The following is a 27,581-nucleotide window of genomic DNA, read 5'->3' as shown; positions in this document are numbered from 1 at the left end:
AGGGGTTGGTAGATAAGGAAGGAGCAGAAAACTGCCCCCTCCAAGAGTTGGCTCATTCATTTACCCTCACACGGCCGTCTTGGTCCGTTGACTCTGTTGCTGTCGGCAGTCCTCTGTTAGCCACGTCCCCCCGGCTAGATTCTGAACCCCAAAGCAGCGTGGCTCAATGGGAAGAGCCCGGGTTTGGGAGTCAGAGTTCATGGGTTCGAATCCCGGCTCTGCCACTTGGCAGCCGTGTGACTGTGGGCGAGTCACTTCACTTCTCCGGGCCTCAGTTCCCTCATCTGTAAAATGGGGATTAACTGGGAGCCTCCCGTGGGACAACCTGATGACCCTGTATCTACCCTAGCGCTTAGAACCGTGCTATGCACATAGTAAGCGCTTAACAAATACCAACATTATTATCAATGTGTTACGGTTGTCCCGACTCAGTGATAACCCAGAAGCAGCATGGTGTCGTGGATAGAGCACGGGCCTGGGAGTCAGGAGGTCATGAGTTCTAATCCTGCCTTTGCCACCTTTCTGCTGGGTGACCTGGGGTAAGTTACTTCTCTTCTCTGTGCCTCATTTACCTCATCTGTAAAACGGGGATCCAGATTGGGAGCCCCATGTGGGATGGGGACTGTGTCCGACCCGATTTGCTTGTATCCACCCCAGCGCTTATCGCTTAACCAAAACCAAAGTTATCATTGTTACACAGAAAGAACTTAATAAATACCAAAACTAATAATAATAATAATAATATTGGTATCTGTTAAGCGCTTACTCTGTGCAGAGCACTGTTCTAAGCGCTGGGGGAGATGCAGGATCATCAGGTTGTCCCACGTGAGGCTCCCAGTCTTCATCCCCATTTTTACAGATGAGGTAACCGAGGCACAGAGAAGTTAAGTGACTTGCCTACAGTCACCCAGCTGACAAGTGGCAGAGCCGGCATTCGAACCCATCACCTCTGACTCCCAAGCCCGGGCTCTTAATAATGTTGGTATTTGTTAAGTGCTTACTATGTGCAGGGCACTGTTCTAAGCGCTGGGGTAGATACAGGGTCATCAGGTTGTCCCACATGGGGCTCACAGTCTTAACCCCCACTTTACAGATGAGGTAACTGAGGCACAGAGAAGCGAAGTGACCTGCCCACAGTCACACCGCTGACAAGTGGCAGAGCCGGGATTCAAACCCATGATTTCTGACTCCCAAGCCCGGGCTCTTGCCACTGAGCCACACCCAGGAGGCAAATATTGCAAACAGCATCAAGTTAACGTGGAGTGTAGAAAGAATCTTCCGCAAGAGAATATTAATGGTTGCAAGTTTATTTGATACAGAATTGCATACTCAAGTCTATTCCAGTGTCGTCATTTAGATCAAACCAATATGAAGCCCAACCGCAGTTTGGAATAAAGACACTGAGCTAATCCTTCAGCCTGAGGCTTCATTTTCCATTGAATTCTAGGAAAGAAAGGAAAAGGAAAAACAGAATATATCAGCCTAAAGAGAAAAGTCTGAGAGCGTCTATGTGATTGAAGTTTATAAATCGGGAGGGGCATGGATAGGCCAAACCTGGCAATGTTGTCTAAATCCCTCAACATCAGTATTTGGGAGGAAATAACTTCACTGTGGATAGAGCCCGGGTCTGGGCTCAAGGCTTCTAATCCCGCCTCTGCCACTTGTCTGCTGTGTGACCTTGGACAAGTCACTTCACTTCTCTGGGCCTCAGTTCCCTCATCTGGAAAATGGGGATTGAGACTGTGAGCCTCCCATGGGCCAGGGACTGTGTCCAACTCAATTTGCTTGTCTCCACCGCAGCGCTCAGTAAAGTGCCTGGCACATATAGTGTCAGAGAACCACATACAGAGCCATATATGGATAGAGCCATATAGTGCTTCGCCGCTTCAGAGAAGCAGCAGGGCTCAGTGGAAAGAGCACGGACTTGGGAGTCCGAGGTCATGCGTTCGAATCCCGGCTCCGCCACTTGTCAGCTGTGTGACCGTGGGCCAGTCACTTCACTTCTCTGGGCCTCAGTGACCTCATCTGGAAAATGGGGATTAAGACTGTGAGCCTCACGTGGGACAACCTGATCAGCCCGGCTCTCCCCCAGCGCTTAGAACAGTGCTCTCTGCACATAGTAAGCGCTTAACAAATACCAGCATTATCATATAGTAAGCGCTTGGAAAATACCGTCATTATTATGATGATGGTTTTACGCAGACCTACTGAGAGAATGGGGAGAATCCTGGATGGGGGAGACCGCACGGGCCCTTTGACCCAGATAAATGGCTGTCTACCAACGGTCAGGGTGGATTTCACCCCAGCAGGAAGTGACTTAGAAAATTTCATTTTGTAAATGCGCTGGGGATGGGGTTTATGTGACTGCCTGGCCCCCAGTGATATAAGAGGGCTGCTCCCCCCAAAAGGGAGCAGACCCTCCGATAACTGGGATTTCAGGATAAGCTGGTCACACTTCAAACACCATTTCGGGCAGGGTGAAGAGAAATGGCCACAGCCACGCATCTGCACATTGTGTGGAAATGGTCTATCACTGCCTGAATGTCCAAGTCGGCTCAAGGGCTTGGTGGGGAGGTGAATATCCTGGCAGGCCTCGGTCTCCTCACTTTTTCTTCCCCTTAGCCTGCTAGCTGGTAGAGTGCGTTCTTTAGCCTCCAACCCTGGAACTATGAGCTTGCCCCTGGATCCTCACATACTCTCCTCTCCCTGGAGAAATTGTGGACTAACAGTGACCACCAGGCAGCAAGAAGCACTGAGGGAATTCCAAAACTGGGGACCTGAGAGGGGAGGAGGCAGGGGGAGCCCGACGAGTGTTCCGTGGGTAGGCTGGGAGTTAGGGTTTGACTGGAAGGTGAAATTAATCGACAGTATTTAATGATTCATTGCCTACTTTGTGCAGACCACACCCTTTTACTAAGCGCTTGAGAAGAGTACAGCAGTGTACATGACCCCTGTCCTCGAGGAACTAGTGGAGGAGCTTACGAAAAAATGGTCTGGACCATGGATGGCCTTGCCTAGAGCAATGAGGAGTCTGAGAATTATCCCATTCCAGCATTGATGTACAGTTTATTGAACTTCTTGCATGTCTGCATTCCCCATTCCTAGACTGCAAGTCCTCTGTGGGCCAAATAATAATAATGTTGGTATTTGTTAAGTGCTTACTATGTGCAGAGCACTGTTCTAAGCACTGGGGGAGATACAGGGTTGTCCCACGTGAGGCTCACAGTCTTCATCCCCATTTTTACAGATGAGGTCACTGAGGCCCAGAGAAGTGAAGTGACTTGCCCACGGTCACCCAGCTGACGAGTGGCAGAGCCGGGGGTCGAACCCATGACCTCTGACTCCCAAGCCCGGGGTCTTTCCACTGAGCCACGCTGCTTCTCGGTTACCATGTCCGAGTCAATATTCTTGTACCTTTCCTCAGGGCTCAGTGAAGTGCTGAGTACAGGGCTTAGTAAGTTTTTTCTATAAAACCCTTCGGTCCATGTTTCCCTACTCCTCAAAAAACCCCAGTGGTTACCACCCACCTCTGGATCAAAGAGAAACTCCTTACTTTCAGCTTTAAAGTACTCAATCCCCTTGCCCTTTCCTATGATTTCCTACTACAACCCAGCATATTGACTTCACTTCTCTAAAGCCAACCTACACGCTGTACCTCGATCTCGTCTACTTCGTCTAATTCATCCCCGACTCCTCGTCCACAACCTCCATATTTGTCAGACCATCACTCTCCCCACCTTCAAAAGCTTATTAAATTCACATCTTCTCCAAGAGGCCTTCCAAGACTAAGCCGTCATTTCCCTATTTTCCCTCCCTTCTGTGTCATCTTGCACTTGGATTTTGTACCCTTTCTTCACCCTCAGTCCTACAGCATTTATCTACCTATTCATAACTTCTCTCAATATCTGTCTCCCTCTTTAGACTGTAAGCTCCTTGAGGGCAACCAGGATGTCTAGCAACTCTGTTATATTGCACTCCCCCGAGTGTCAACACTGTACATTAATCTGCACGTAATAGCGCTCAAGAAATATGATTGATTGACTGCCCTCAAAATTGCTGGTGCTTAACAAACAGTAAAGAAAATAAAAGCAAATGATACTGCCTCCCCAAATCTGTGAGCAAATTGGGATAGTCTCCTGATTTTCTCCATGGGTTGAATCTTCCCATTCTAGAGAGAAAGAAGGGAGAGAGGGAGATAAAGAGAGAGAACTGTGTATGAAGCAAAAATAGGAGAAGGAAATAGGTAAAGTCGGAGAGGCATATTAGCTATTAGCAGAGTTACTTGGGCCTTTAAAAACAACTAACCACCTCCTCATTAGAATCTGAAGTGTATAGTCACTATGTGCTGCTTCCTTGTTCCTTCCCTTAAAAAAGATTTTCTCTGGAAAAAAAAACAAACTGTGATTGCACGGTATAAATCACCTTTTGGGAGTCCTAGTGGCCACCTTCAATGTTTCTTCCATTTCTAGGCTGAAAATGAAAACACGAGTTAACTAGTGAAGAAAGCATCCAAGAAAATACAGTGTCCACAAGCTTTGAAAATGATATTCCTATTCTCCTAGGAGAGACGGAAAGGCCCACTTCTCTAACTGGATCGATAGCAAAGACAATGGCATCCTAGACAGAGTCCAAGCTGGCGAAAGCCACTCAAGTGCTGACGGCTTGTTCTACGGGTCTCTAACCCCAAAGCACGTGGGTTCAGATTCCATTTCAGCATCATTTAGGCTACGGGAAAGGGCCTTTTTTCTTGTCTCAAAATGGATTGACAAAGGCAGAGGGAAGTGTGGAAGCCCTTGAACCCTCGTGGTCAGACACTGAGCCAAAGAAACCCGGTGTCACGATCCTGCAGTTTTTGTTTTCAATCCCAAACCACAAAGCTCCACTTTTCCTGAAGTCCCAGGCTCCCACCTTTCGGAACTGTGGGAGAATCACAGATTCAGTTCCTAATGAGTAGTGGTTCATTCATTCAATAGCATTTATTGAGCGCTTCTATGTGCAGAGCACTATACTGAGCGCTTGTTCCTAACCCCATCTGGATCGTGGCTCTGCCCTAGCTCATCCCACCTCTGGGGCAACTGTGTAGGTGGTTGTAAGTTCAGTAGGATTTGAAAATGAGGAAAAGTACCCTGAAAAGGAAAAAAGATTGTCCCGTGGAACCAGGGCTATCCTGAAAAGGAAAAACATAAACAGTTAAGGAGGCACATTAAAAGGTGATTTTCTAGCCCTGCCTTTTGAGGCTAATAATAATGTATTATTATGATTATGATATTATTATTATAGTATTGATTAAGTGCTTTTTATGTGCTTATCTCTGTACTAAGCGATGGGGTAGATTCAAGATAATCGGGTCAAGCACAGTCCCTGGCTCTCAATGGGCTCACTGTCTAAAGGGGAGGGGGAACAGGTATTGAATCCCCATTTTACAGATGAGGAAACCGATGCCCAGAAAGGTCGAATGACTTGCCCAAGGTCACCCAACAGGCAAGCGGCAGAGCCAGAATTAGAATCCAGGTCCTCTGCCTCCCAGACCCATGCTTTGGCCACTCAGTGTCTGACTGATAGAGCCCCTGCCACACAAAAGGTTAATTGCTAAAAGGGGCTGGGCTCAAATGCCTCATAATAATAATAATGATATTAGGACTTGGGAAGCGCTTACTATGTGCCGAGCACCGTTCTAGGCACTGAAGTAGAGACAAGTCAATCAGGTGGGACACAATCCCTGTCCCACATGGGGCTCACAGTCTTAATCTCCATTTTACAGACGAGGTAACTGAGGCCCAGATAAGTTAAGTGACTTGCCCAAGGTCACACAGCAGACGTGTGGCGGGATCAGAATTAGAACCCCGATCCTTCTGACTCCCGGGCCCAAGCTCTATCCACTGAGCCACGCCGCTTTCCACTAAGCCACCTACGAAGGCTGTATGTATCATACAGTATAATTGTTGCTGTCATTCAAGAAGCTAAATGATCCGAATATTTTTTGTTTTCTGAACCCAGGTCGAGCTCAGCTACAATTAAAATTCCACATCAAGAAAACGAAACCAAAATTGGACAAGCCAAATGCAATTCCATCCCAAATTTTCTGGTGGGTTTTCTTCCCAACATAGAATTAGTAATGGTAATTATTAAACACATCCTGAGTGTGACACACATTTCTTAGAACTCGAAGTGATGCCCTATCTGCATCCCAGAGGTAAAATGGTTTGCCGAAGGTCACCGAGTGGTCAGAATGATCAAAGTTAACCCAGGAAAACCCCAAAATTAGTGTACTGTTCTTTATGCTTCAGGAAAACACATTCGAGATTACATCGGGGAAGAGAATTCCCTCTAAGAACCAGCGATAGGACAACTTCAAAACGACTAAGCTCCCAGCTTTCTTCTCTTCCAACAGTTTTTTAAATGCTTATTACGTGTCAAGGACTGTTTTAAAAGCTGGGGTGGATATAAGTTAATCAGGCAGAACCCAATCTGTGCCCCATATGGGGCTCACAGTCTAAGGATAATAATAATAATAATGGCATTTGTTAAGCGCTAACTACGTACCGAGCACTGTTCTAAGCGCTGGGATAGAAACAAGGTAATCAGGTTGTCCCACGCGGGGCTCACAGTCTTAATCCTCCTTTTACAGAGGAGGTCACTGAGGCACAGAGAAGTTAAGTGACTCGCCCAGAGTCACACAGCAGACAAGTGGCGGAGCCAGGATTAGAACCCATGTCCTCTGGCTCCCCAGCCCGGGCTCTTTCCACCAGGCCACGTTGCTTCTAAGGATAATGGGGCTGAAAGGGTTGATGAGGAGGTTGGGGCTGGAGACAGCATTTTCAGTCAAATCTTTCCTAAAAGTAGTTATTTATAATGGATCTACTGTAGTCAACACACTGGGGAATAGACTGGTAAGAATTAGATGCAGTCCCTGACCCCCAGAGAGCTCACAATCTAAAGAATGATGGTGATGATGATGTTGATAACAAAAAATAACAACAGTTCCCTCATTACTGAGATCTAGCAGTGAACAAATTTGAATTGTTAGCTTACCTTCTTTAAAAACTCCACTGGAGCAATCTGGGGGTCCTGCCACATGACAAAATCAGTTAATTCCTCAGGCATACAGGGTCCTGAAACTTAAATTTCCTTTTGTACGTTGTCAGGGCTACTGACTCCATTCCAGCTCTGGTTAGCGTAAAGAATTGCAGAAATAAAATAGACTGTGGTATTTGTTAAGCGCTTACTACGTGCAAAGCGCCGTTCTAAGCGCTGGGGGATATAAGGTGGTCCCACGTGGGGCTCACAGTTTTTTAATCCCCATTTGACAGGTGAGGTAACTGAGGCACATGACTTGCCCAAGGTCACCCAGCTGACTGGCGGCGGAGCCGGGATTAGAACCCGTGACCTCTGACTCCCAAGCCCGCGCTCTTTCCACTGAGCCACGCTGCTTCTCTATAAAAGGAAGGGCAATCTGGAGGTGAGTGAGCGGGGCGTGGGATCTTTAAAGGGTTCTACCGAAGGATTAGGTGTAAAATGCACAGGCCCGTCACTTGATTTTATTACAAAATCAGGTTCTTGCAGAGAACGTAACGATTGAATTAGAGGGAGAATGAGCTGCGCTGCTATATTTGATCGGGTTTTCCGTTTATTTCGGTGTCCTTGTGGAATTCCAGTTTCTCCCCAGGTTTGACTGATGGTGCAATTCTGGAGTCTAACCCCTCTCCGCTCCGCTGCTTCCCACCCACCACACGCCTTTCCCATCTACTTGGCCAAAGTGGCTCTTTCGACATAAGAGTGGCCACATCTCAGGGCTGTCAGTGGCCCCAGGAACCGGGCAGGAATGCTCAGTCGGACTGTGCCAAGATGAAAAACAGAGGGTGAGAGGGAGAGGAAAAAGTTCCACCGAGACCCCTCTTGATGTCAGACAAAACATTAACGTTAACGAGGTGTCCATCCCCTGGATTCTATTTATCGTGATTACGTTGTCTTGTTTTTGTCCGTCTCTCTCCCCCGATTAGACTGGAAGCCCGTCAATGGGCAGGGATTGTCTCTATCTGTTGCCGAATTGTCCAGTGCTCTGCACAGAGTAAGCGCTCAATAAATTCTGTGGAATGAATGAATAAATGAATGGTATAAGGAATACACGGAGCAAGATGAGGAGGAGAGAATCAATGTATGCCAAGTTGCTTCGAGTAAAGCCAGAAATCCAGGCCCCGAGGCAAGACCACGCTGTACTTCTAACCGTATGAGTCAGTGGAATAACCCGAGCGTACTTGATGGAGGAATCTTTGCATTCTTCGCTCTGAGAGCTTAGCGGCAAGGCTCATTAAAGGATCCCCAAGGGCCATCTACAAAAAAGAGACAGTGAATGAACGCTAGTTTGTCGCAGAGGACCATCAGAGCAAAAGGCACAGGATATCTCCTTCGAACAAGCCCTTGGAAGACGGCCTGGCCCAAACCCACATCCCTCCGCTCTTGCTTTCAGGACAAACTGATTTAATTTTCAGGATTGTCACTCTTCAATGGAAGCTTAGGGGAAAAACACGGTTTTGCCCTTATCGGGACATTTTTTGCTGTCGGCCAGACTTCCTCTGCCCCGTTTCTCTGCATTACGTTAAGAAGGGCAGAACACGGTCTTTTGAAATAGGATACTTTCACCTCACTTTTATCCATGAGGAGAAGCAGCGGAAAGAGCCCGGGCTTGGGAGTCAGAGGTCATGGGTTCGAATCCCGGCTCTGCCACTTGGCAGCTGAGTGACCGTGGACAAGTCACTTCATTTCTCTGGGCCTCTCATCTGTCAAATGGGGATGAAGACCGGGAGCCTCACGTGGGACAACTTGATAGCCCTGTATCTCCCCCAGCGCTTAGAACAGTGCTCTGCACATAGTAAGCGCTTAACAAATACCAACATTATTATTATTACTATGTACCCACAAACCTGGCGTCAGAGGAAGAGTAAGTGGGTTGAGAAAAGATGACTTTTTCCTGCAAGGATTTTCAAACTTTTTTCTAGCAACCTGTTCTCCGCTATTTTAGGGGCTAGTGTGGAAAGGTCACCAACGATCTCCTTCTTGCCCAATCCGGCGGCCTCTACTCCATCCTAATCGTCCTCGACCTCTCAGACGCCTTGGACACTGCCTTCCATCCCCTCCTCCCGGAAACACCATCCAACCTCGGCTTCGCGGACACCGTCCTCTCCTCTTTCTCCTCCTATCTCTCTGGTGCCTCATTCTCGGTCTATTTCAGAGGCTCCTCCTCTGCCTCCCACCCCTTCAACGTGGAGGTCCCTCAAGGTTCACTCATTCAATAGTATTTACTGAGCGCCTACCGTGTGCAGAGCACCGTACTAAGCGCTTGGAAGGTACGATACGGCAACAGATAGAGACGATCCCTGCCCAATGACGCGCTTACGTCTCATCACAGTTCTGGGTCCCCTTCTGTTCTCCACCTACACCCTCCCCCTTGGAGAACTCCTTCGCTCACATGGCCTCAACTTACCACCTCCGTGGGGATGATGCCAAATCTACATCTTCAGACCTGATCTCTCGTCCTCTCCGCAATCTCACATTTCCTCCTGCTTTCAAGACTTCTCCCGTCACCTCAAACTTAATATGTCGAAAACTTAACTTCTTCTCTTCCCACCCCAACGACTTTCTCAACACTGTGGATGGCACCACCATCCTTCCGGTCTCAAAAGCCCATAATCTTGGCGTTATCCTCGACCCCTCCTCTCTCATTCAACCCACATATTCGATCCATCGCTAAATCCTGTCGGTTCCACCTTCACAACGTCACTAAAATCTGCCCTTTCCTCTCCATCCAAACTGCTATCAGGCTAATCCAATCGCTCATCCTCTCCCTGCCTGAATTACTCTATCACCCTCCTTGCTGACCTCCCTGCCTTCTGTCTCTCCCCTCTCCAGTCCGTACTTGGCCCTGCTGCCTGGATCATCTTTTCATAAAAACGTTCAGGCTACGTTTCCCCATTCCTCAAGAACCTCCAGTGGTTCTCCTACTACAACCCAGCCCGCACACGTCACTCCTCTAATGTTAACCTTCTCCTTGAACCGCAATCTTGTCTATCTCCCCGTCAACCTCTCGCCCATGTCCTGACTCTGGCCATGGAATATCCTCCGCCCTCAAATCCGACAATCACTCTCCCCTCTTCGGAGCCTTACTGAAGGCCCATCTCCTCCAAAAGGTCTTCCTTGACTAAGCCCCCCCTTCCTCTTCTCCCACTCCCTTCTGCATCGCCCTTATCCATCCTCCCTCCCGGCCTCACAACACTTACGTATGTATCTGTGATTGATTTATTTATATTAATATCTGTCATTCCCTCTAGACTGTAAGCTCACTGGCTCAGTGGAAAGAGCCCGGGCTTTGGAGTCAGAGGTCATGAGTTCGAATGCCAGCTCTGCCACTTGTCAGCTGTGTGACTGTGGGCGAGTCACTTAACTTCTCGGTGCCTCAGTTCCCTTATCTGTAAAATGGGGATGAAGACCGTGAGCCCCACGTGGGACAACCTGATTCCCCTGTGTCTACCCCAGCGCTTAGAACAGCGCTCTGCACATAGTAAGCGCTTAACAAATACCAACATTATTATTATTATGGGCAGGGAATATGTCTGTTTATTGCTGTATCGTACTCTCCCCTCTGCTGAGTACAGTGTTCCGCAGCCAGTAATCACTCAAAAATATGACGGGCTGGCTGACTGAAAGACCCCACTCCTTCTGTTGCATTCTCTAGGTCATTTAAAAATCCCCATAAACTATCATCCTATCCTACTTTTCTCATTTAACTTGCCACTATGAATGCCCCACTTAAATGCGCTCTCCGTTTTTTATGGAATTTGTAAAGGGCTGAGCAATCGAGGACTGTTCTAAGCTCTGGGGAAGATACAAATGAATCAGACTAGACTCTGCCCTTTTCCTGCATGGGGCTCACAGTCTAAGTAGAAGGGAGAACACACAACCTCTTTTCTCTCCTTTTTCAATCAGTGGTATTAACTGAGCGCTTAACTATGTGCCGAACGCTCTATCTCCACCTCTGTTTCTCATATCATGCCAGGAGAGAGCGAGCGGCCCCCTCAATTCCTGGCATATCGGCCAAGGGATTAATCTGAGACCCCTCCCATCGTTGCCTGATTTGACGAAGCTCTTTCTGCAGTCGTTCGCCCCTCTGGATCACTTGTGCAGTTAAATCCTTAGTCTTTAAGCACCTCGCTACTCGCCCCATTCCGCAACGCTTCTAAGTGTTGACTAGGTGCCAGGCACTGTACTAAGCACTGGGGTGGGAACCATTTTATCAGGTTGGACGCAGTCCTTGTCCCAAACTGGGCTCCCCGTCTCGATCCCCATTTTACCGATGATGTAACTGAGGCACGGAGAGGTTACGTGACTTGGTCACACACGTCACACAGCAGACAAGTGGCAGAACCCATATTAGAACTCAGCTCCTTCCGACTCCCAGGCCTGTGTTCTGATGCTTCTCGTAGCCAGAATTGAGAAAACTGTCTCTCTCTTGCTAAACTGCTTGATTCACTAACTTTCGTTCTCCCGAGCCAGACCAAAGCCAAACCGGGGGTTGGTGATGGTGGTGATATTTCTTCAGCGCCGACTCTGTGCCAAGCACTTTACTGGGGTGGATACAAGATAATCAAGGTTGGACACATGGGCCCACGTGAGGCTCACAGTCTTAAAGGAAGGAGAACAAGTATCGAATCCCATATTTGACACAAGAGGAGATTGAGGCCCAGAGAAGCTAAGTGACTAGCCCAAGGTCACACAGCAGGCAACTGGCAGAGCCGGGTTTAGAATCGGATCCTCCAACTCCCAGTCTTTCGGCTAGACCACAGAAATTGCTGCTCCCGAGCAGCAGACCGGTTAACTGCAAGTTTCCCGCGGTCGGGGACCGTGTCTACCAACTCTGTTACGCTGTACTCTCCCAAGCCTTCAGTACAGTGCTCCGCACACGGTACGTGCTCAATAAATACCACTGATTGATCGATTAGAGTCTGGAGACTTGCGGACCCATCGTTCCGTTTTTAAATCAAGGAACGGCTGGGTATGATTGCAAACTAGAAAAGGAGCAAGCACGGTAATAACAATAATCTTGGTATTCGTTAAGCGCTTACTATGTGCAGAGCACTGTTCTAAGGGCTGGGGTAGATACAGGGTGATCAGGTTGTCCCACCTGAGGCTCACAATCTTCATCCCCATTTTACAGATGAGGGAACTGAGGCCCCGAGAAGTGAAGTGACTTGCCCGCAGTCACACAGCTGACCAGTGGCAGAGCCGGGATTTGAACACACAACCTCTGACTCCCAAGCCCGGGCTCTTGCTTTTTGGTTCCTCCACGACTGATAATAATAATAACGTGGTATTTGTTAAGCGCTTACTATGCGCCAAGCACGGTTCTAAGCGCTGGGGTAGAGACAAGGTAAGGGGGGGGGGGTCCAAGGTGGGGCTCACAGTCATAATCCCCATTTTACAGATGAGGGAACTGAGGCACAGAGAAGTTAAGTTCATTCATTTTTTTCAATAGTATTTATTGAGAGCTTACTATGTGCAGAGCACTGTACCAAGCGCTTGCCCAAAGTCACACAGCCGATAAAGGGCGGAGTCGGGATTAGAACTCACGACCTCGGACTCCCTAGCCACTGGGCACTAAGCCACGCCGATAATGGTAACCCTCGTTTTTATCTGCGTTACTATCCTAAGGGTAGGGAGGATATTTCTTCCCCTCATCTGGCCTCCCAGCACCCCTGGGTGCTGATGAGTGACGCGTGTCATTTTATGTCCGGAAGCCACATTCTAGGGAATTCTTTGGGAATTAATCAATAACGTCTATTGAACGACTACCGCGTGCTGAGCAATCAGTCGGGGGTATTTACTGAGTGCTCACTGCATTTATTGCACTGTACTAGACCTTGGGATGGTGCGACATAGCTGAGTTGGTAGACCAGTCCACAAGGAGTTTTCAGTCTAGAGGGGAGGCAGGCAGTGGACTGTACTGAATGCTTGCGAGAATGTTTGTAAATCTACTCGTAGACTCATAATAATAATAACGTTGGCATTTGTCAAGCGCTTCCTCTGTGCAGAGCACTGTTCTAAGCGCTGGGGGAGACACAGGGTCATCAGGTTGTCCCACGTGAGGCTCACAGTTAATCCCCGTTTTACAGTTGAGGTCACTGAGGCACAGAGAAGTGAAGTGACTTGCCCGCAGTCCCCCAGCTGCCAAGTGGCAGAGCCGGGATTCGAACCCATGACCTCTGACTCCCCAGCCCGGGCTCTTTCCACCGAGCTTCTCTCATAATTCACCCTCCCCACCTTCAAAGCCTTACTGAAGGCACATCTCCTCCAAAAGGCCTTCCCTGACTAAACCCCTCCTTTCTTCTTCTCCCACTCCCTTCGGCGCCGTCCCACAGCGCCTGTGATTTATTTTGTACTGACGTCTGTCTAAACCGTAAGCTCACTGCGGGCGGGGAACGTGTCGGTGTGTTGTGTATTGTATTGTCCCAGGCGCTTATTACAGTGCTCCGTACACGGTGAGCACTCAATAAATAGGACTGAATGAATGACCGCATAATCCCCGCCCGTAGGGCGTTAGAGTGTAGGAAGGGGTGACAAACGCTAAAATAAATCAGAGGTAGGAGGAAGGGAATATCGAGCTGTGTATGTGTCAGTGCTACGGAGGGGTCTAAGCATCCGCGTACTCCAGCGCTTAGTACAGCGTTCTGCGCACAGCAAGGGCTCGATAAATCCGATCGGATGAACGAGTCACCCAGCGCGGGTTGCCAATTTTGCGCAGCCGAGGCCTGCTTATGTTATATAGTCCCCGTCCTCCTCTTGAAGGCCGTGCCCAGAACGCTGTACACAAGACCACTGAATCACCAAATCCTCTGTCTTTTGGTTTTAAGACGCGTCTCCCCCTCCCCTCCCTGTACGACTGCCTCTCTCCTGCCTTGAGGTGCTCTTCCAGCCCCCCGGTTGCCCATCACCTCAAAAGCCTCAAGGTAACAGGGTAGAGACCGGAGGCAGGGAGAGATCAGGGAGGAAACAACTATGCTGTGGATAGAGCCCGGGTCCGGGAGTCAGAAGGCGCCGGGTTCTAATCCCGCCTCGGCCACTCGTCTGCTGTGTGACCTGGGGCAGATCGGTTCACTTCTCTGGGCTTCAGTTTCTGTGAAATGGGGATCTACCCGATCTGTATCCACCCCAGCGCTCAGGATGGTGTTTGACACATAGTAAGCGCTTAATACCACAGTTATTACGATCGTTATTATTATTTGGGGGGGGGGGTGTCTCAGAACAGAGGCCGGAGGGGAACGCGGTAGGGAAGGGCTAGGGAAGGGGAGGTAAAGGCAGGGAGGGGGCTGGCACGGCTCCAGGGGGGTGGGGGGCTATTCAGGTTAAATGAGGAGGGATAGGGGTGCCCAGGGAGCCGCAGGGTCAGCAGTTTAAAGGATGGGGAGCGGGTTGAGATAGTAAGGGTAATCATTAAGCATCCACCGAGCGCAGGGCACTGTGCTAAGCACTTGGAAAAGTACTCAAGAAAGGCAATAAAGACAACGTAATGGCTTAAAAGGGTGACAGGGGACAGCACTAGGGCGATCCACAGTGTTCTCGTCAGCTCTCTTTCTCCCCCGCTTTGAAAACTGCCGAGTCTAATTCACAAAGTCCACTCCCAGGCCATTCATTCTTTCATTCAATAGTATTTATTGAGCGCTTCCTATGTGCAGAGCACCGTCCTAAGCGCTTGGAATGGACAACTGGGCAACAGATAGAGCCCATCTTCAAAGTATCCACAGCCACGCATCTCCTGAAGCTTTCTAGCAACCGTCATAATGAGAGATTTGGACGGGAACGCGCGCTGAACTCCCAACCGCATGCATGAACACAGGGGTATTTGTCCTAAATTAAATAGGTTTCGAGAAAATCACGATGATCATGCAGAAATACTGATCTCAGATTCATTCAATAGTATTTATTGAGCACTTACTATGCGCAGAGCACTGTACTGAGCGCTTGGAATGTACATATCGGCAACGGATAGAGACAGTCCCTGCCCATGGACGGGCTTACAGTCTCATTTAACTGGATAGGTTGAATGCTGGGTTCTGAAGCAGTGAAATAAAAACGAAATTTAAAAAAAGCGATTTCGGTCTTCAACACAATTCACACTGAATGGATAACGCCGAGATAAAAGACACTCACCCTTTTAAACATTTCCTGGGTTTTCTAGGAAAGAGAAGAATACGTGCGGGTTACGGAGGATGTCGAGTAAGAAAAAGAACGCAGCGAGAGACGGGAAATGAGCTTACCGTATTTACTTGCAGGCTATTTATTACGGCGGGACCAGATGGCCGTACCTAAACCGGCCATCTCAAAGACAGAGCGATTCATTCAGATGCAATTCACCGGAGAAATAGCCGATGGGTGGCTTGAAAATAGTGTTTCGCTTTGCCAAGCCTGTAGGAAGAACTCACGGTTTCTCCCACGTTATCGTTCCCTTCGGAAGAAGATGCACAAGTCGCGGGCAAGATCCTCGCGGCCTCCCCGGGGTTTTGGGGGGTCACCTACGCACCGCTGGCAGGATCACCCGCCTCCAGCGTCGATCTCTAGGCCGACGGGCTAAAGCAGTTCTTACTGTGCGCAGAACATTGTACTGAGCGTTTGGGAGAGTACGGTCGGGTCGACAGACACGATCTCTGGACCGTAAGCTCGCCGGGGGCAGGGAAACTCAACAATCCCATCAGGAAGAGAACTAAAAGCAGAGTGATGGAGCTAAACTGCCCTGCACAGCTCGGGTGAGAAGCGGCGTCGCTCAGGGGAAAGAGCCCGGGTTTAGGAGGCAGAGGGCGTGGGTTCGAATCCCGACTCCGCCACCCGTCAGCTGTGTGACTGTGGGCAAGTCACTTGGCTTCTCGGCGCCTCAGTTCCCTCATCTGGAAAATGGGGATGGAGACTGTGAGCCTCACGTGGGACAATCTATTGACCCCGGCGCTTAGAACAGTGCTCGGCACATAGTAAGCGCTTACCAAATAGCAACATTATTATTATACACATCAATCAGCGGTATTTACTGAGCACTTACTGTGTGCAGACCACTGCGCTAAGAGTTTGGGAGAGCACGTGGCCCAGTGGAAAGAGCCCGGGCTTGGGAGTCAGAGGTCGTGGGTTCTAATCCCGCCTCCGCTGCTTGTCGGCTGTGTGGCCTCGGGCAAGCCACTTAACTTCTCGGTTCCCTCATCGGTAAAATGGGGATTAGGACCGTGAGCCTCACGTGGGACAATCTGATGACTCTGTATCTACTCCAGCGCTTGGAGCAGTGCTCGGCACATAGTAAGCGCTCAACAAATAGCAACATCATTATTATTAGTAGTATTACAATAAAACAAAGCTGGTAGACCCTTTCCCTGCTCCCAAGGAGCTTACATTAATATGTATAAATAAATTACACGTATCACACATATTGAGAAGCAGCGGGGCTCAGTGGAAAGACCGCGGGCTTGAGAGTCAGAGATCACGGGATCCCGTGAGAGTCAGGGATCCCGGCTCCGCCGCTAGTCAGCTGTGTGACCTTGGGCAAGTCACTTAACTTCTCTGTGCCTCAGTGCCCTCATCTGTCAAATGGGGATTAAAACTGTGAGCCCCACGTGGGACAAACTGATCACCTTGTATCCCCCAGCGCTTAGAACAGTGCTTTGCACATAGCAAGCGCTTACCAAATACCACAATTTATTTATACGTCGGTCGACCAGTGGGAATTACTGAGTGCTCACTGTGGGCTCCACGCTTGGGCGAGTACGACTGAGCCGGTAGATTCGTTCCCTGCCTACGGTGATCTCACAGTCGAGGTGGAGGAGGCCGACCTTATTAGAAATTAACAGATTCTGGATATGTACGGGTTTTTGAGCTCCAGAACGCGACAGCGGGGAGGGGAGGAAAAAACCAGTGGTGTTTCTTCATTTGAGACAGCTAGATTTGCACCAAGTCCTTGTACGTGCCCAGAGATGCCCGGCCTTCTTGCCTCCTGCCCCGGAGGAAAGGTCTTGACAGGGTATCTGAACCTGACCGGAATCCAGCCAGATCGCCTGCCTGTTATTATATATATATATATATATATATATATTAATTATTACATTAATGATTGTGACGTTGAGCACCCTGTGCTTCAATGCTGGGGTGATGATAATGAAACGATGACATTTGTGAAGCGCTTACTATATGCTGAGCGCTGTTCTAGATGCAAGGCTATCAGATTGTCCCAGGCGGGGCTCGCGGTCTTAATCCCCATTTTACAGATGAGGTAACTGAGGCGGACTCGCCCAAAGTCACACAGCTGACAAGGGGATTAATAATGTTGGTATTTGTTAAGCGCTTACTATGTGCCGAGCACTGTTCTAAGCGCTGGGGTAGATACAGGATGATCAGGTTGCCCCACGTGGGGCTCACAGTTTTAATCCCCATTTTACAGATGAGGGAACTGAGGCCCAGAGAAGTGAAGTGACTTGCCCACAGTCACACAGCTGACAAGTGGCGGAGCCAGGATAAAAATGGTAGTATCTGTTAAGCCCTTACTATGTGCAAAGCACTGTTCTAAGCGCTGGGGGGATACAGAGCGATCAGATTGTCCCACGTGGGACTCACAGTTTTAATCCCCATTTTACAGATGAGGTATCTGAGGCCCAGAGAAGTGAAGTGACTTGCCCAAAGTCACACAGCTAGCAAGCCGCAGAGCTGGGATTCAAACCCATGACCTCTGCCTCCCAAGCCCGGGCTCTTCCCACTGAGCCACGCTGCTTCTAGGTGCGCAAATGTGCAGAGAGAAACTACGCTTATTAAAGTTTTCATGAATTTATTCTTATCTCCAAGGAGCCACTCCATCTCTGTCCCTTCTTCCTGCGCAATCAAGCAACATATGGTAACGATGGTGAGATAAAACACCACTGTTTAGCATTTTTAAAAGCCCCGCGGAAGTCTTGGCTGAACTTCATCGGCTCTGACTAACCGATCAAATGATGGTATTGCTTTCTGCAGACCTCTGTACTACTGTGTGACTGTGGGCAAGTCACTTAACTTCTCTGTGTCTCAGTTACCTCATCTGTAAAATGGGGATCAAGACCGTGAGCCTCATGTGGGACAACCTGATGACCCTGTATCTACCCCAGCGCTTAGAACAGTGCTCTGCACACAGTAAGCGCTTAACAAATACCAACATTATTACGCGCTTGGGAGAGTACAATATAACAGAGTTGGAAGACACGTTCCCTGCCCACAATGAGCTCACATCTAGAGTGAGGTACAACGGCCTACGATCCTGTTTCTTTCTTCCCCTGCAGAAAGTAATCTGGATGTTCCTTTGCCTGCTCTTCGAAGCTTCTTTTTCCCTAGTTTAGCATAAACCCTGTCGGTCACATTCAGACTACGGGATTGGCTTCCTGGGGACAAAGAAAGCCAAACACCTAGTCCTCCTTTACGTTTTGCCGGAAGACCGTGTCGCCTGTGGTTCTGACCAAGTTTTACCTTGTTCCGTCATAATAGGACTAACGATAATAATAAATGTAATACTTGTGGTATTTTTCAAGTGCCTACTAAGCACTGAGGAAGATACGAGATAATCAGGTTGGTCCCATCTATATTTAATCCCTATTTTACAGAGGAGGAAACTGAGGCCCAAGGTCACAAAGCAGGCAAATAGAAGAGCCGGGATTAGGACCCATTAAATGAAGTGATAAATCACCGTTGAGGAGATGAACAGAATCCTTAAAAGAATAATTATGGCGTTTGTTAAGTGCTTACTATGTGTCAAACACTGCTCTGAGCTCTGGAGGAGATACAAACTGATCAGGTTGGACACAGTCTCCCTGTCCCACTTGGGGCTCCCAGTCTAAGTAGGAGGGAAAACAGGCATTAAAAAATCTTTTAATAAGACCACAAAGCAAAACCTTTAAAGCGCGCAGCGGACCGCTAGGACACAGCTGCAGAAGATACATCTGCCTGGTGTGAAATAACTGTCCTGGAGCAGAGGCTTCGGGAAGATTTTGACCCGTCAAGAGGCCGGAAAGAAAACAGCACCAAACACCAGGGGTCAGAAAATTCAGTATTTGAAATAAGGATTAATCTTTTCATGGAAGGGATTGGTTTTACTAGCCACACCTACCCAGGATGATCAAATCTAATCACCATTAGCATCATCCTCAAACCTGAAGGATGGAAGAAGGGAAGGCCCTCCCTCGTGTTTGTTATTCTAGCATGTTTGCATCCGCAGGTACAATTTCCAGTCAGATAAAATAGCAAAGCGCACTGGGAAGCCCACCAGGTGGCCTGCCAAAGCTGCAAATTACCTAGTTACAACTTCTCTCTGGGCAACTTCTTCGACCAGATTGGCTACTGATTCACCTAAATACTCTCTTGCTGTTGGAGAGCTGAGCAAGGTGAACAGGGTTCAGCTTGGGAGAACCAAGGCAGTGGAAGCGCCTACTGGATACCCTCATCTCTCCTGGCTTAAAAACATTAATTAATTTTTTTAAATGATATGTATTGAGTCCCTACTGTCTGCAAAACACTTGTGAGCCCAGAAGAGAAGGAGGCACCAGCTCCAACCCCTCAAGGAGCTTAGAAGATGACGGAGAAGATAGATCTCTTTTTTTTCTTTATAAATAGAGGGAGCAGGAGGAAGATGAACAAGGATATGCCCAGTAGCCAGTATAAAAATGTCAACTAAGTTTCCCATGAAACCCAGACAAGAGAGAAATCAACAAAAGGGAGTCTATTCCATGTTCACCAATCCTGGCTTGCTTCTCAAAAGGGTTGTCTGATTCCTATTAGCCCCCGTGCTGATACTTATTTCCGGGCCTTATTGGATTACGAAAATAATTCTAATATAGTTCTATGAAGATACAAGTTCTTCATAGTGAGAATAGGTTGATTAGATGATGCGTTTGCTCCTGAGTTAGTAAAAATAAGTAGAAGGAAAATCCTGCATACATTCAGATCTTAAACACTCATTCATTGATTCAATAGTATTTATTGAGAGCTTGCTATGTGCAGAGCACTGTACTAAGCATTTAAACCGAAAAGATCGGTGACACTGTTTTATCATTAATGCTTCTTATAATAACATGACATTGTTTGATCATTAATGCTCCTTATAATAATACATCATTTTTTTCAGAAATGCATTTGAGGGGCAACACACACCAATGTATCTGAGGGGCTTGCAAGTGACTTACAAGTCTATTACTTGGGGTTGGCTCATCCCTTGAAAACAATTAAAAGAAATTATGCACAAAGACAGGGAAGAGATTTAAATATGACAGGTGTTTGAAATCCAGAGTATCTTATTACAAGCATTCGCGGTTTTCACCAAGACGCTGTTTAGCAACTTGGATATTCGGTTTCCCACACCAACCTGTAAGTAAACCTTTAAGAACTCTTCCAGTGGGAGCGTGAAAGTGACTAGGATTTAGCTCTGGTAGATCTGCTTCCATGAGCCTAAATAAAGCTCAGGTTTTCCTGAGCAATATCTGTGTGATACATTTCTTAGATACCTCGTAATTGTAATTTGAGAGGGTAATAAAAGATGGCATACCTCAAGTTTGGCCATATCCAAATCATCCAAGGAATGAGGCCTTAGCTGAGGAAATCCTGTCACAGTAAACCACAAACAAATGTTAAAGGATGCAATTACGGCGCAGGCTTTCAAAGATTTATCAGAAAATGAATATATGGAGATTACTATTTATAAACATAATAATAAGAATTCATTTAATAGTATTTATTGAGCGCTTACTATGTTCAGAGCACTGTACTAAGAGGTACAAATTGGCAGCAGATAGAGAGGATCCCTGCCCAACGATGGGCTCTCAGTCTAATCGGGGGAATAATAATAATAATAATAACATTAAAATAAACGAAAGGCAAAAGGGGAAGGAGAGGAGATGAAACACAGGGGTAGAGATAATTTACAATCCTCGAGCAGCAGGCACCTACTACGCTAGAAACAAGGATCAGCCTGGATTGAAGCCAATTCTCTTCACTCGGCTTCAAGTGGAAAATAAATTCACATATTCCATATTCCTCGATGCTCTCTGCCCCTCTCTGTCCGCCTGTCTCCGTCTCTCTCCTTCCTTCTTCCTCATTCTCCTTTCCCATGTGTTTGTAAGCCTCTTAGCTTTTGTGTATTTGTGTAACCGTGCGTCCTCGGAATGGCTTTTGCTAACAGGCCGCAGCACACTGCCTTTCCTCTCCGATCCCTCCGTCCGCCGGCCTCCTCACCCAGCGGGGAATAAGCCCGCGGAATTCACTTCCAACACCAGCGACGCAAGTTGAACGAACTAGCAGGTTCAAGAGGAGTTGAAGTTTTAGAGAAGCTCAGTGGAAAGAGCACGGGCTTGGGAGTCAGAGGTCGTGGGTTCTAATCCCGGCTCCGCCACTTGTCAGCTGTGTGAGTTTGGGCAAGTCACTTCACTTCTCTGGGCCTCAGTGACCTCATCTGGAAAACGGGGATGAAGACTGTGAGCCCCACGTGGGACAACCTCATTACCCCAGCGCTTAATATCCCAGCAAGTGCTTAATAAATACTATAATAATAATAACCCAGGTCCTCAGCCCCCAGATCTGTACTCTTTATCCACTTCCCGCTCGGTGGGAATATTGGACTCGAGAAAAGCTGAGTTTCTAAGGAATCCAAGTTTCCAATCCATTAGCTCCGGCTTCTGAACTCCATGAGCGGAAGTTCCTAAGTCTCTCAGTTGTAAAAACTGATTTACAGGAGGGTTGGTTCATCGGGGCCACTTACACATTCAGCATGTGCAGAGAGAGAGAGAGATAATAATAATGTTGGTATTTGTTAAGCGCTTACTATGTGCCGAGCACTGTTCTAAGCGCCGGGCGAGATACAGGGTAATCAGGTTGTCCCACGTGAGGCTCACAGTCTTAATCCCCATTTTACGGATGAGGGAACCGAGGCACGGAGAAGTAAAGTGACTTGCCCACAGTCACAGAGCTGACAAGTGGCAGAGACGTCAATGAATGGTCTTTACCGAGCGCTTAATATGTGCAGAACACTGTATTAAGAGCCTGGGAGAGTACAATACGTCGGAATTAGCAGACGCGTTCCCCGCCCATAATGAGTTTACAGCATAGAGATGAGCTTTTATAGAGAGATAGATATGCATACACACTTACATACCTACATTCGTGTCTGTTTCGAGCCATACATTTATTGAATTTCCTCCTTCAGTCCCACTCCCACATAGATCATCGTATAATAATAATTAATTATGGTATTTGTTAAGCCCGTGGGGCTCACAGTCATTACCCTATTTATGTTGTTAATGAGGTGCACATCCCCTTGATTCTATAATAATAATGATATTGGTTTTTGTTAAGTGCTTACTATGTGCAGAGCACTTGTTCTAAGCACTGGGATAGATACAGGGTCATCGGGTTGTCCCACGTGAGGCTCCCAGTCTTCAGCCCCATTTTCGCCTACCGACCTCCACACAAAACAAAAACTTCTCACTCTAGGCTTCGAGGCTCTCCATCACCTTGCCCCTTCCTACCTCTCCTCCCTTCTCTCTTTCCACCGCCCACCCCGCACGCTCCGCTCCTCCGCCGCCCACCTCCTCGCCGTCCCTCCGTCTCGCCCGTCCCGCCGTCGACCCCCGGGCCGCGTCCTCCCGCGGTCCCGGAACGCCCTCCCTCCTCACCTCCGCCAAACTGATTCTCTTCCCCTCTTCAAAACCCTACTTAGAGCTCACCTCCTCCGAGAGGCCTTCCCAGACTGAGCTCCCCTTTTCCCTCTGCTCCCTCTACCCCCCCTTCACCTCTCCGCAGCTAAACCCTCTTCTCCCCCCTTTCCCTCGGCTCCTCCCCCTCTCCCTTCCCCTCCCCTCGGCACCCTACTCGTCCGCTCGACTGTCTAGATCTTCATCGCCCTATTTATTTTGTTAATGAGACGTACATCACCCTGATTCTATTTATTTGCTATTGTTTTAATGAGATGTTCTTCCCCTCGATTCTATCTATTGCCATCGTTCTCGTCCGTCCGTCTCCCCCGATTAGACCGTAAGCCCGTCAGAGGGCAGGGACCGTCTCTATCTGTTACCGATTTGTCCATTCCAAGCGCTTAGTACAGTGCTCTGCACATAGTGAGCGCTCAATAAATACTATTGAATTGAATGAATTCTCTGGGCCTCAGTTCCCTCGTCTGTAAAATGGGTGAGTCCTAGGTGGGCCAGGGACTGTGTCCAGCCTGACTACCCCAGTGTGTAGAACAGTGCTCGGCCCTTACATGCCATAATTGTTAATATTATCATTATTATTAATTCCGAAACAACCTTACTCCGAGCCACCTGCTCACGAGGACCTCCTCATCCCCTTCGCCCGTCCCATCAGAGAAGCAGCGGGGCTCAGCGGAAAGAGCCCGGGCTGGGGAGTCAGAGGTCACGGGTTCGAATCCCGGCCCTGCCACTCGGCAGCTGGGTGACTGGGCAAGTCGCTTCACTTCTCCGGGTCTCAGTTCCCTCATCTGGAAAATGGGGATGAAGACTGTGGGCCTCACGTGGGACAACCCGATGACCCTGGATCTCCCCCAGCGCTTAGAACAGTGCTCTGCACAGAGTAAGCGCTTAACAAATACCAACATTATTATTATTATTGTTGTTGTCGCCTGTCCTTTCGGTGTTCGGTAGCCACCTGCCCCTCCCCAGTGGCCCTTCGGATTTCAGAGCGGGCACGTTAGATGACAAGATGCGGAAAGGCTAAAGTCGCCTGAGCCCACTGGGCTCCTATCCATTCATTCATTTATTCATTCATTCATTCGTATTTATTGAGGGCTTATTGTGTGCAGAGCACTAAACTAAGCGCTTGGGCGAGCACAGTACGACAATAAACACATTCCCTGACCCCGAAGAGTTTACAGCTCCATCCCCCCAGGCCCCGCAGTCCGGGCCTCACTCAGTCAATAGCTCTGCAGTGAGTCCTCTTGGCAGCAGACCTGGGTTCTAATCCCTCCACCCCTTACCTAATAATAATAATGTTGGTATTTGTTAAGCGCTTACTATGTGCAGAGCACTGTTCTAAGCGCTGGGGGAGATCCAGGGTCATCGGGTTGTCCCACGTGAGGCTCCCATTTTTTAATCCCCATTTTTACAGATGAGGGAACTGAGGCCGAGAGGTGAAGTGACTTGCCCAAGGTCACACAGCAGACACGTGGCAGAGTCGACATCAGAACCCACGACCTGTGACTCCCAAGCCCGGGCTCTTTCCACTAAGCCACGCTCCCTGCTGTATGACCTTGGACAAGTCACTTCAGTTCTCTGTGTCAGGAGTGGAAAGAGCCCGGGTTTGGGAGTCAGAGGTCATGGGTTCGAATCCCGCCTCCGTCACTTGTCAGCTGTGCGACTTGGGGCAAGTCGCTTCACTTCTCCCGTGCCTCGGTTCCCTCATCTGTAAAGTGGGGATTAAGACTGTGAGCCCCACGTGGGACCACCTGACTACCCCCAGGGCTTAGAACAGTGCTTGGCACATAGTAAGCTTTTAACAAATACCCTCACGATTATTATTATTATTATTATTATTGTTATTATTAACTGATCTCTCTCCATCTGAGACTGCGAGACCCGTACGGGGCAGACACCGCGTCCCATCTGATCGTACTTTTCCCGTCTCCACGCTTAGCACGGTCTCGGCACAGAAGAAGCGAGCGAGAAGCAGCCTGGCATCGCGGACAGAGCACGGGCCCGGGAGTCCGAAGGTCACGGGTTCAAATCCCGACCCTGCCACCCGTCTGCCGTGTGACCTCGGGCCGGTCGCTTCCCTTCACCGGGCCTCATCCGTAAAACGGGGACTGAGACGGCGAGCCCCACCTGGGACCGGGTGCGTCCCACCCCGTCCGCCCGTACTACGCGTCGCACACCGTACGGCGCCGGGTACAGCGTCCGACACGTGGTGAGCGCTTAACACCTACCATCGAAATGACGATGATCGTTATAAAAATACGGCTGCGGTCATTTTCCCGCCGCCTAGACGGGGTCTGTCGAGGAGCCGGCTTTCCCCGCCCGCTTCCCGTCCCTTTCGGGGGGCCCAGGGCGGTGGGGCAAGTTGCGGGGGTGACTGACGGGGGTGCGGGAGGGAGGGAGGGAGGCTTACCCGAGGCTGCTGCCCAAAGGGTCCAGAGGCAGAAGAGGGCGACGACCCCGGGGGTCGGGTGAGCCGGTGGCCCCATGGCCGGGCCCGGGCCCAGCGGGACCCTCCGGACGGCGGCGTGCGACTGGGCCGGACTGGGCGCGGGGAGTGTGCCGGAGGAGTGCGGGGGAAGGGTGTGCGGGAAGAGGAGTGTGCGGGAAGAGGAGTGTGTGGAAGGAGTGTGTCGGAGGAGTGTGAGGGAGGAGTGTGTGGAAGGAGTGTGCGGGAGTGTGGGGGGGATAGCGTGCGGGAGGAGTGTGCGGGAGGAGTGTGTGGGAGTGTGGGGGGAATAGTGTGTGGGAGGAGTGTGCGGGAAGAGGAGTGTGTGGAAGGAGTGTGCGGGAGTGTGGGGGGAATAGCGTGCCGGAGGAGTGTGCGGGAAGAGGAGTGTGTGGAAGGAGTGTGCGCGAGGAGTGTGTGGAAGGAGTGTGCGGGAGTGTGGGGGGAATAGCGTGCGGGAGGAGTGTGTGGGAGTGTGGGGGGAATAGTGTGCGGGAGGAGTGTGGGGGGAAGAGTGTGAGGGAGGAGTGTGCGGGAGTGTGGGGGGAATAGTGTGAAAGAATAATGTGAAGGAGGAGTGTGAGGGAAGAGGAGTGTGCGGGAAGAGGAGTGTGCGGGAAGAGGAGGAGTGTGCGGGAGGCGGGCGGGGACCGAGGGCCTTTATCGGCCGCCCCGAGGCGGGGAACCAATCGGCGCCGCCGCCGCCCGCCCGGCCCCGCGGGAGATGGCACACGCAGAGACAGACACACCGAGACACACCGAGACACCGGGCAGACGGTGAGACACGGACAGACCAGATGGAGAGACGGAGAGACGGGCAGAGAGTCGCAGAGACAGAGGCGGAGAGACAGGCAGACGGATGGAGAGACGGAGAGAAGGCGAGACGAAGAGACAGACAGGCGGGGAGACAGAGAGATGGAGAGTTAGACAGAGACGGAGAGACAGACAGATGGAGAGACGGAGAGAGGAGAGACAGGGAGACAGACAGACGGAGAGACGAGAGGAGAGACGGGCAGACAGGGAGATGGCGAGATAGACAGATGCAGAGACGAGAGAAGGAGAGGCAGGGAGACAGACGGAGAGATAGACAGATGGAGAGACAGAGAGACGAGAGGAGAGACAGAGACGAGAGGAGAGAAAGAGACGAGAGGAGAGACGGAGAGATAGACAGATGGAGACACAGATGGAGAGACAGGGACGAGAGACGGAGAGACAGTGAGACAGACAGACAGACGGGGAGACAGAGAGACGGAGAGACAGGGAGACAGACAGACGGAGAGATAGACAGAGGGAGAGACAGAGAGAGGAGAGACAGAGACGAGAGGAGAGACGGAGAGATAGACAGACGGAGAGACGGAGAGACAGAGACGAGAGGAGAGACGGATAGACAGATGGAGAGACAGAGAGAGGAGAGGAGAGACAGAGACGAGAGGAGAGAAAGAGACGAGAGGAGAGACGGAGAGATAGACAGATGGAGAGACAGAGAGAGGAGAGACAGAGAGACGGAGAGACAGAGACGAGAGGAGAGACGGAGAGATAGACAGACGGAGAGACAGAGAGACGAGAGGAGAGACAGACGGAGAGATAGACAGATGGAGACACAGAGACGAGAGAAGGAGAGACGGAGAGACAGGGAGACAGACAGACGGAGAGATGGAGACACAGAGACACGGGAAGAGTGAAACACAGAGAGCGGCGGGCGGGGGCCGCATCATCATGATGGCCCCTGTTAAGCGCTTCACTGGGTGCCAGGCACTGTACTAAGCGCTGCGGTGGGTAGGAGCAGCGTGGCTCAGTGGAAAGAGCGCGGGCTTGGGAGTCAGAGGTCATGGGTTCGAATCCCAGCTCTGTCACTTGTCAGCTGGGGGACTGTGGGCGAGGCACTTCACTTCTCTGGGCCTCAGTTCCCTCATCTGGAAAATGGGGATGAAGACTGGGAGCCTCACGTGGGACAGCCTGATTCCCCTGTGTCTACCCCAGCGCTTAGAACAGTGCTCGGCACATAGTAAGCGCTTAACAAATACCAACATTATTATCCTCCGGGCCTCAGTTCCCTCCTCTGTAAAAATGGGGATGAAGACTGGGAGCCTCACGTGGGACAACCTGATGACCCCGGATCTCCCCCAGCGCTTAGAACGGTGCTCTGCACAGAGTAAGCGCTTAACAGATACCAACATTATTATTATTATTAGGAGCAGATGGGGTGGGACGCAGTCCGTGGCCCGCACGGGGCTCCCGGTCCCAATCCCCATTTTACAGCCGGGGAAACCGAGGCCCGCCGACAAGGGAAGTGAGTTGCCCGAGGTCCCGGAGCAGACGAGCGGCGGGGGCGGGATTAGAACCCATGACCTTCTGACTCCCTGGCCCCGGCTCCGTCCTCTTCTGCCTCAAAAGGCCCCCCG

General features: G+C 49.8%; 1 protein-coding gene across 2 annotated transcripts; it reads right to left on the bottom strand.

Moving 5' to 3' along the window:
* Window positions 1-1,287: 1,287 nt before the first annotated feature.
* Window positions 1,288-25,593, bottom strand: NMS (neuromedin S). 2 transcript variants are annotated; one of them, XM_029048491.1, is made up of 8 exons: window positions 25,144-25,593; window positions 20,579-20,634; window positions 15,199-15,222; window positions 8,256-8,330; window positions 7,033-7,068; window positions 5,126-5,167; window positions 4,423-4,470; window positions 1,288-1,443 (listed from the first exon to the last, which is right to left on the bottom strand). In XM_029048491.1, exons 1-7 carry the CDS (start codon window positions 25,217-25,219, stop codon window positions 4,435-4,437), a joined length of 345 nt encoding a protein of 114 aa, XP_028904324.1. In that variant the 5' UTR covers window positions 25,220-25,593; the 3' UTR covers window positions 1,288-1,443; window positions 4,423-4,434. The 2 variants fall into 2 exon arrangements, with proteins under 2 accessions (XP_028904324.1, XP_028904326.1); XM_029048493.1 differs by lacking the exon at window positions 5,126-5,167.
* Window positions 25,594-27,581: the final 1,988 nt, after the last annotated feature.

Source organism: Ornithorhynchus anatinus, chromosome 20 (assembly GCF_004115215.2).
Source record: "Ornithorhynchus anatinus isolate Pmale09 chromosome 20, mOrnAna1.pri.v4, whole genome shotgun sequence".
NCBI lineage: Eukaryota > Metazoa > Chordata > Mammalia > Monotremata > Ornithorhynchidae > Ornithorhynchus > Ornithorhynchus anatinus.
This window is presented reverse-complemented; position numbering and strand designations above follow the sequence as displayed.

What these genes read in the sequence shown, in the direction of transcription:
- NMS (XM_029048491.1), bottom strand. Translation starts at nt 25,219, where the DNA reads ATGGGGCCACCGGCTCACCCGACCCCCGGGGTCGTCGCCCTCTTCTGC. An exon ending in TGGATATGGCCAAACTTGAG is followed by an intron (nt 15,223 to 20,578) that starts GTATGCCATCTT and finishes TCTCTTTCCTAG; the next exon opens with AAAACCCAGGAAATGTTTAA. An exon ending in CCCAGGAAATGTTTAAAAGG is followed by an intron (nt 8,331 to 15,198) that starts GTGAGTGTCTTT and finishes TCTTTTTTGTAG; the next exon opens with ATGGCCCTTGGGGATCCTTT.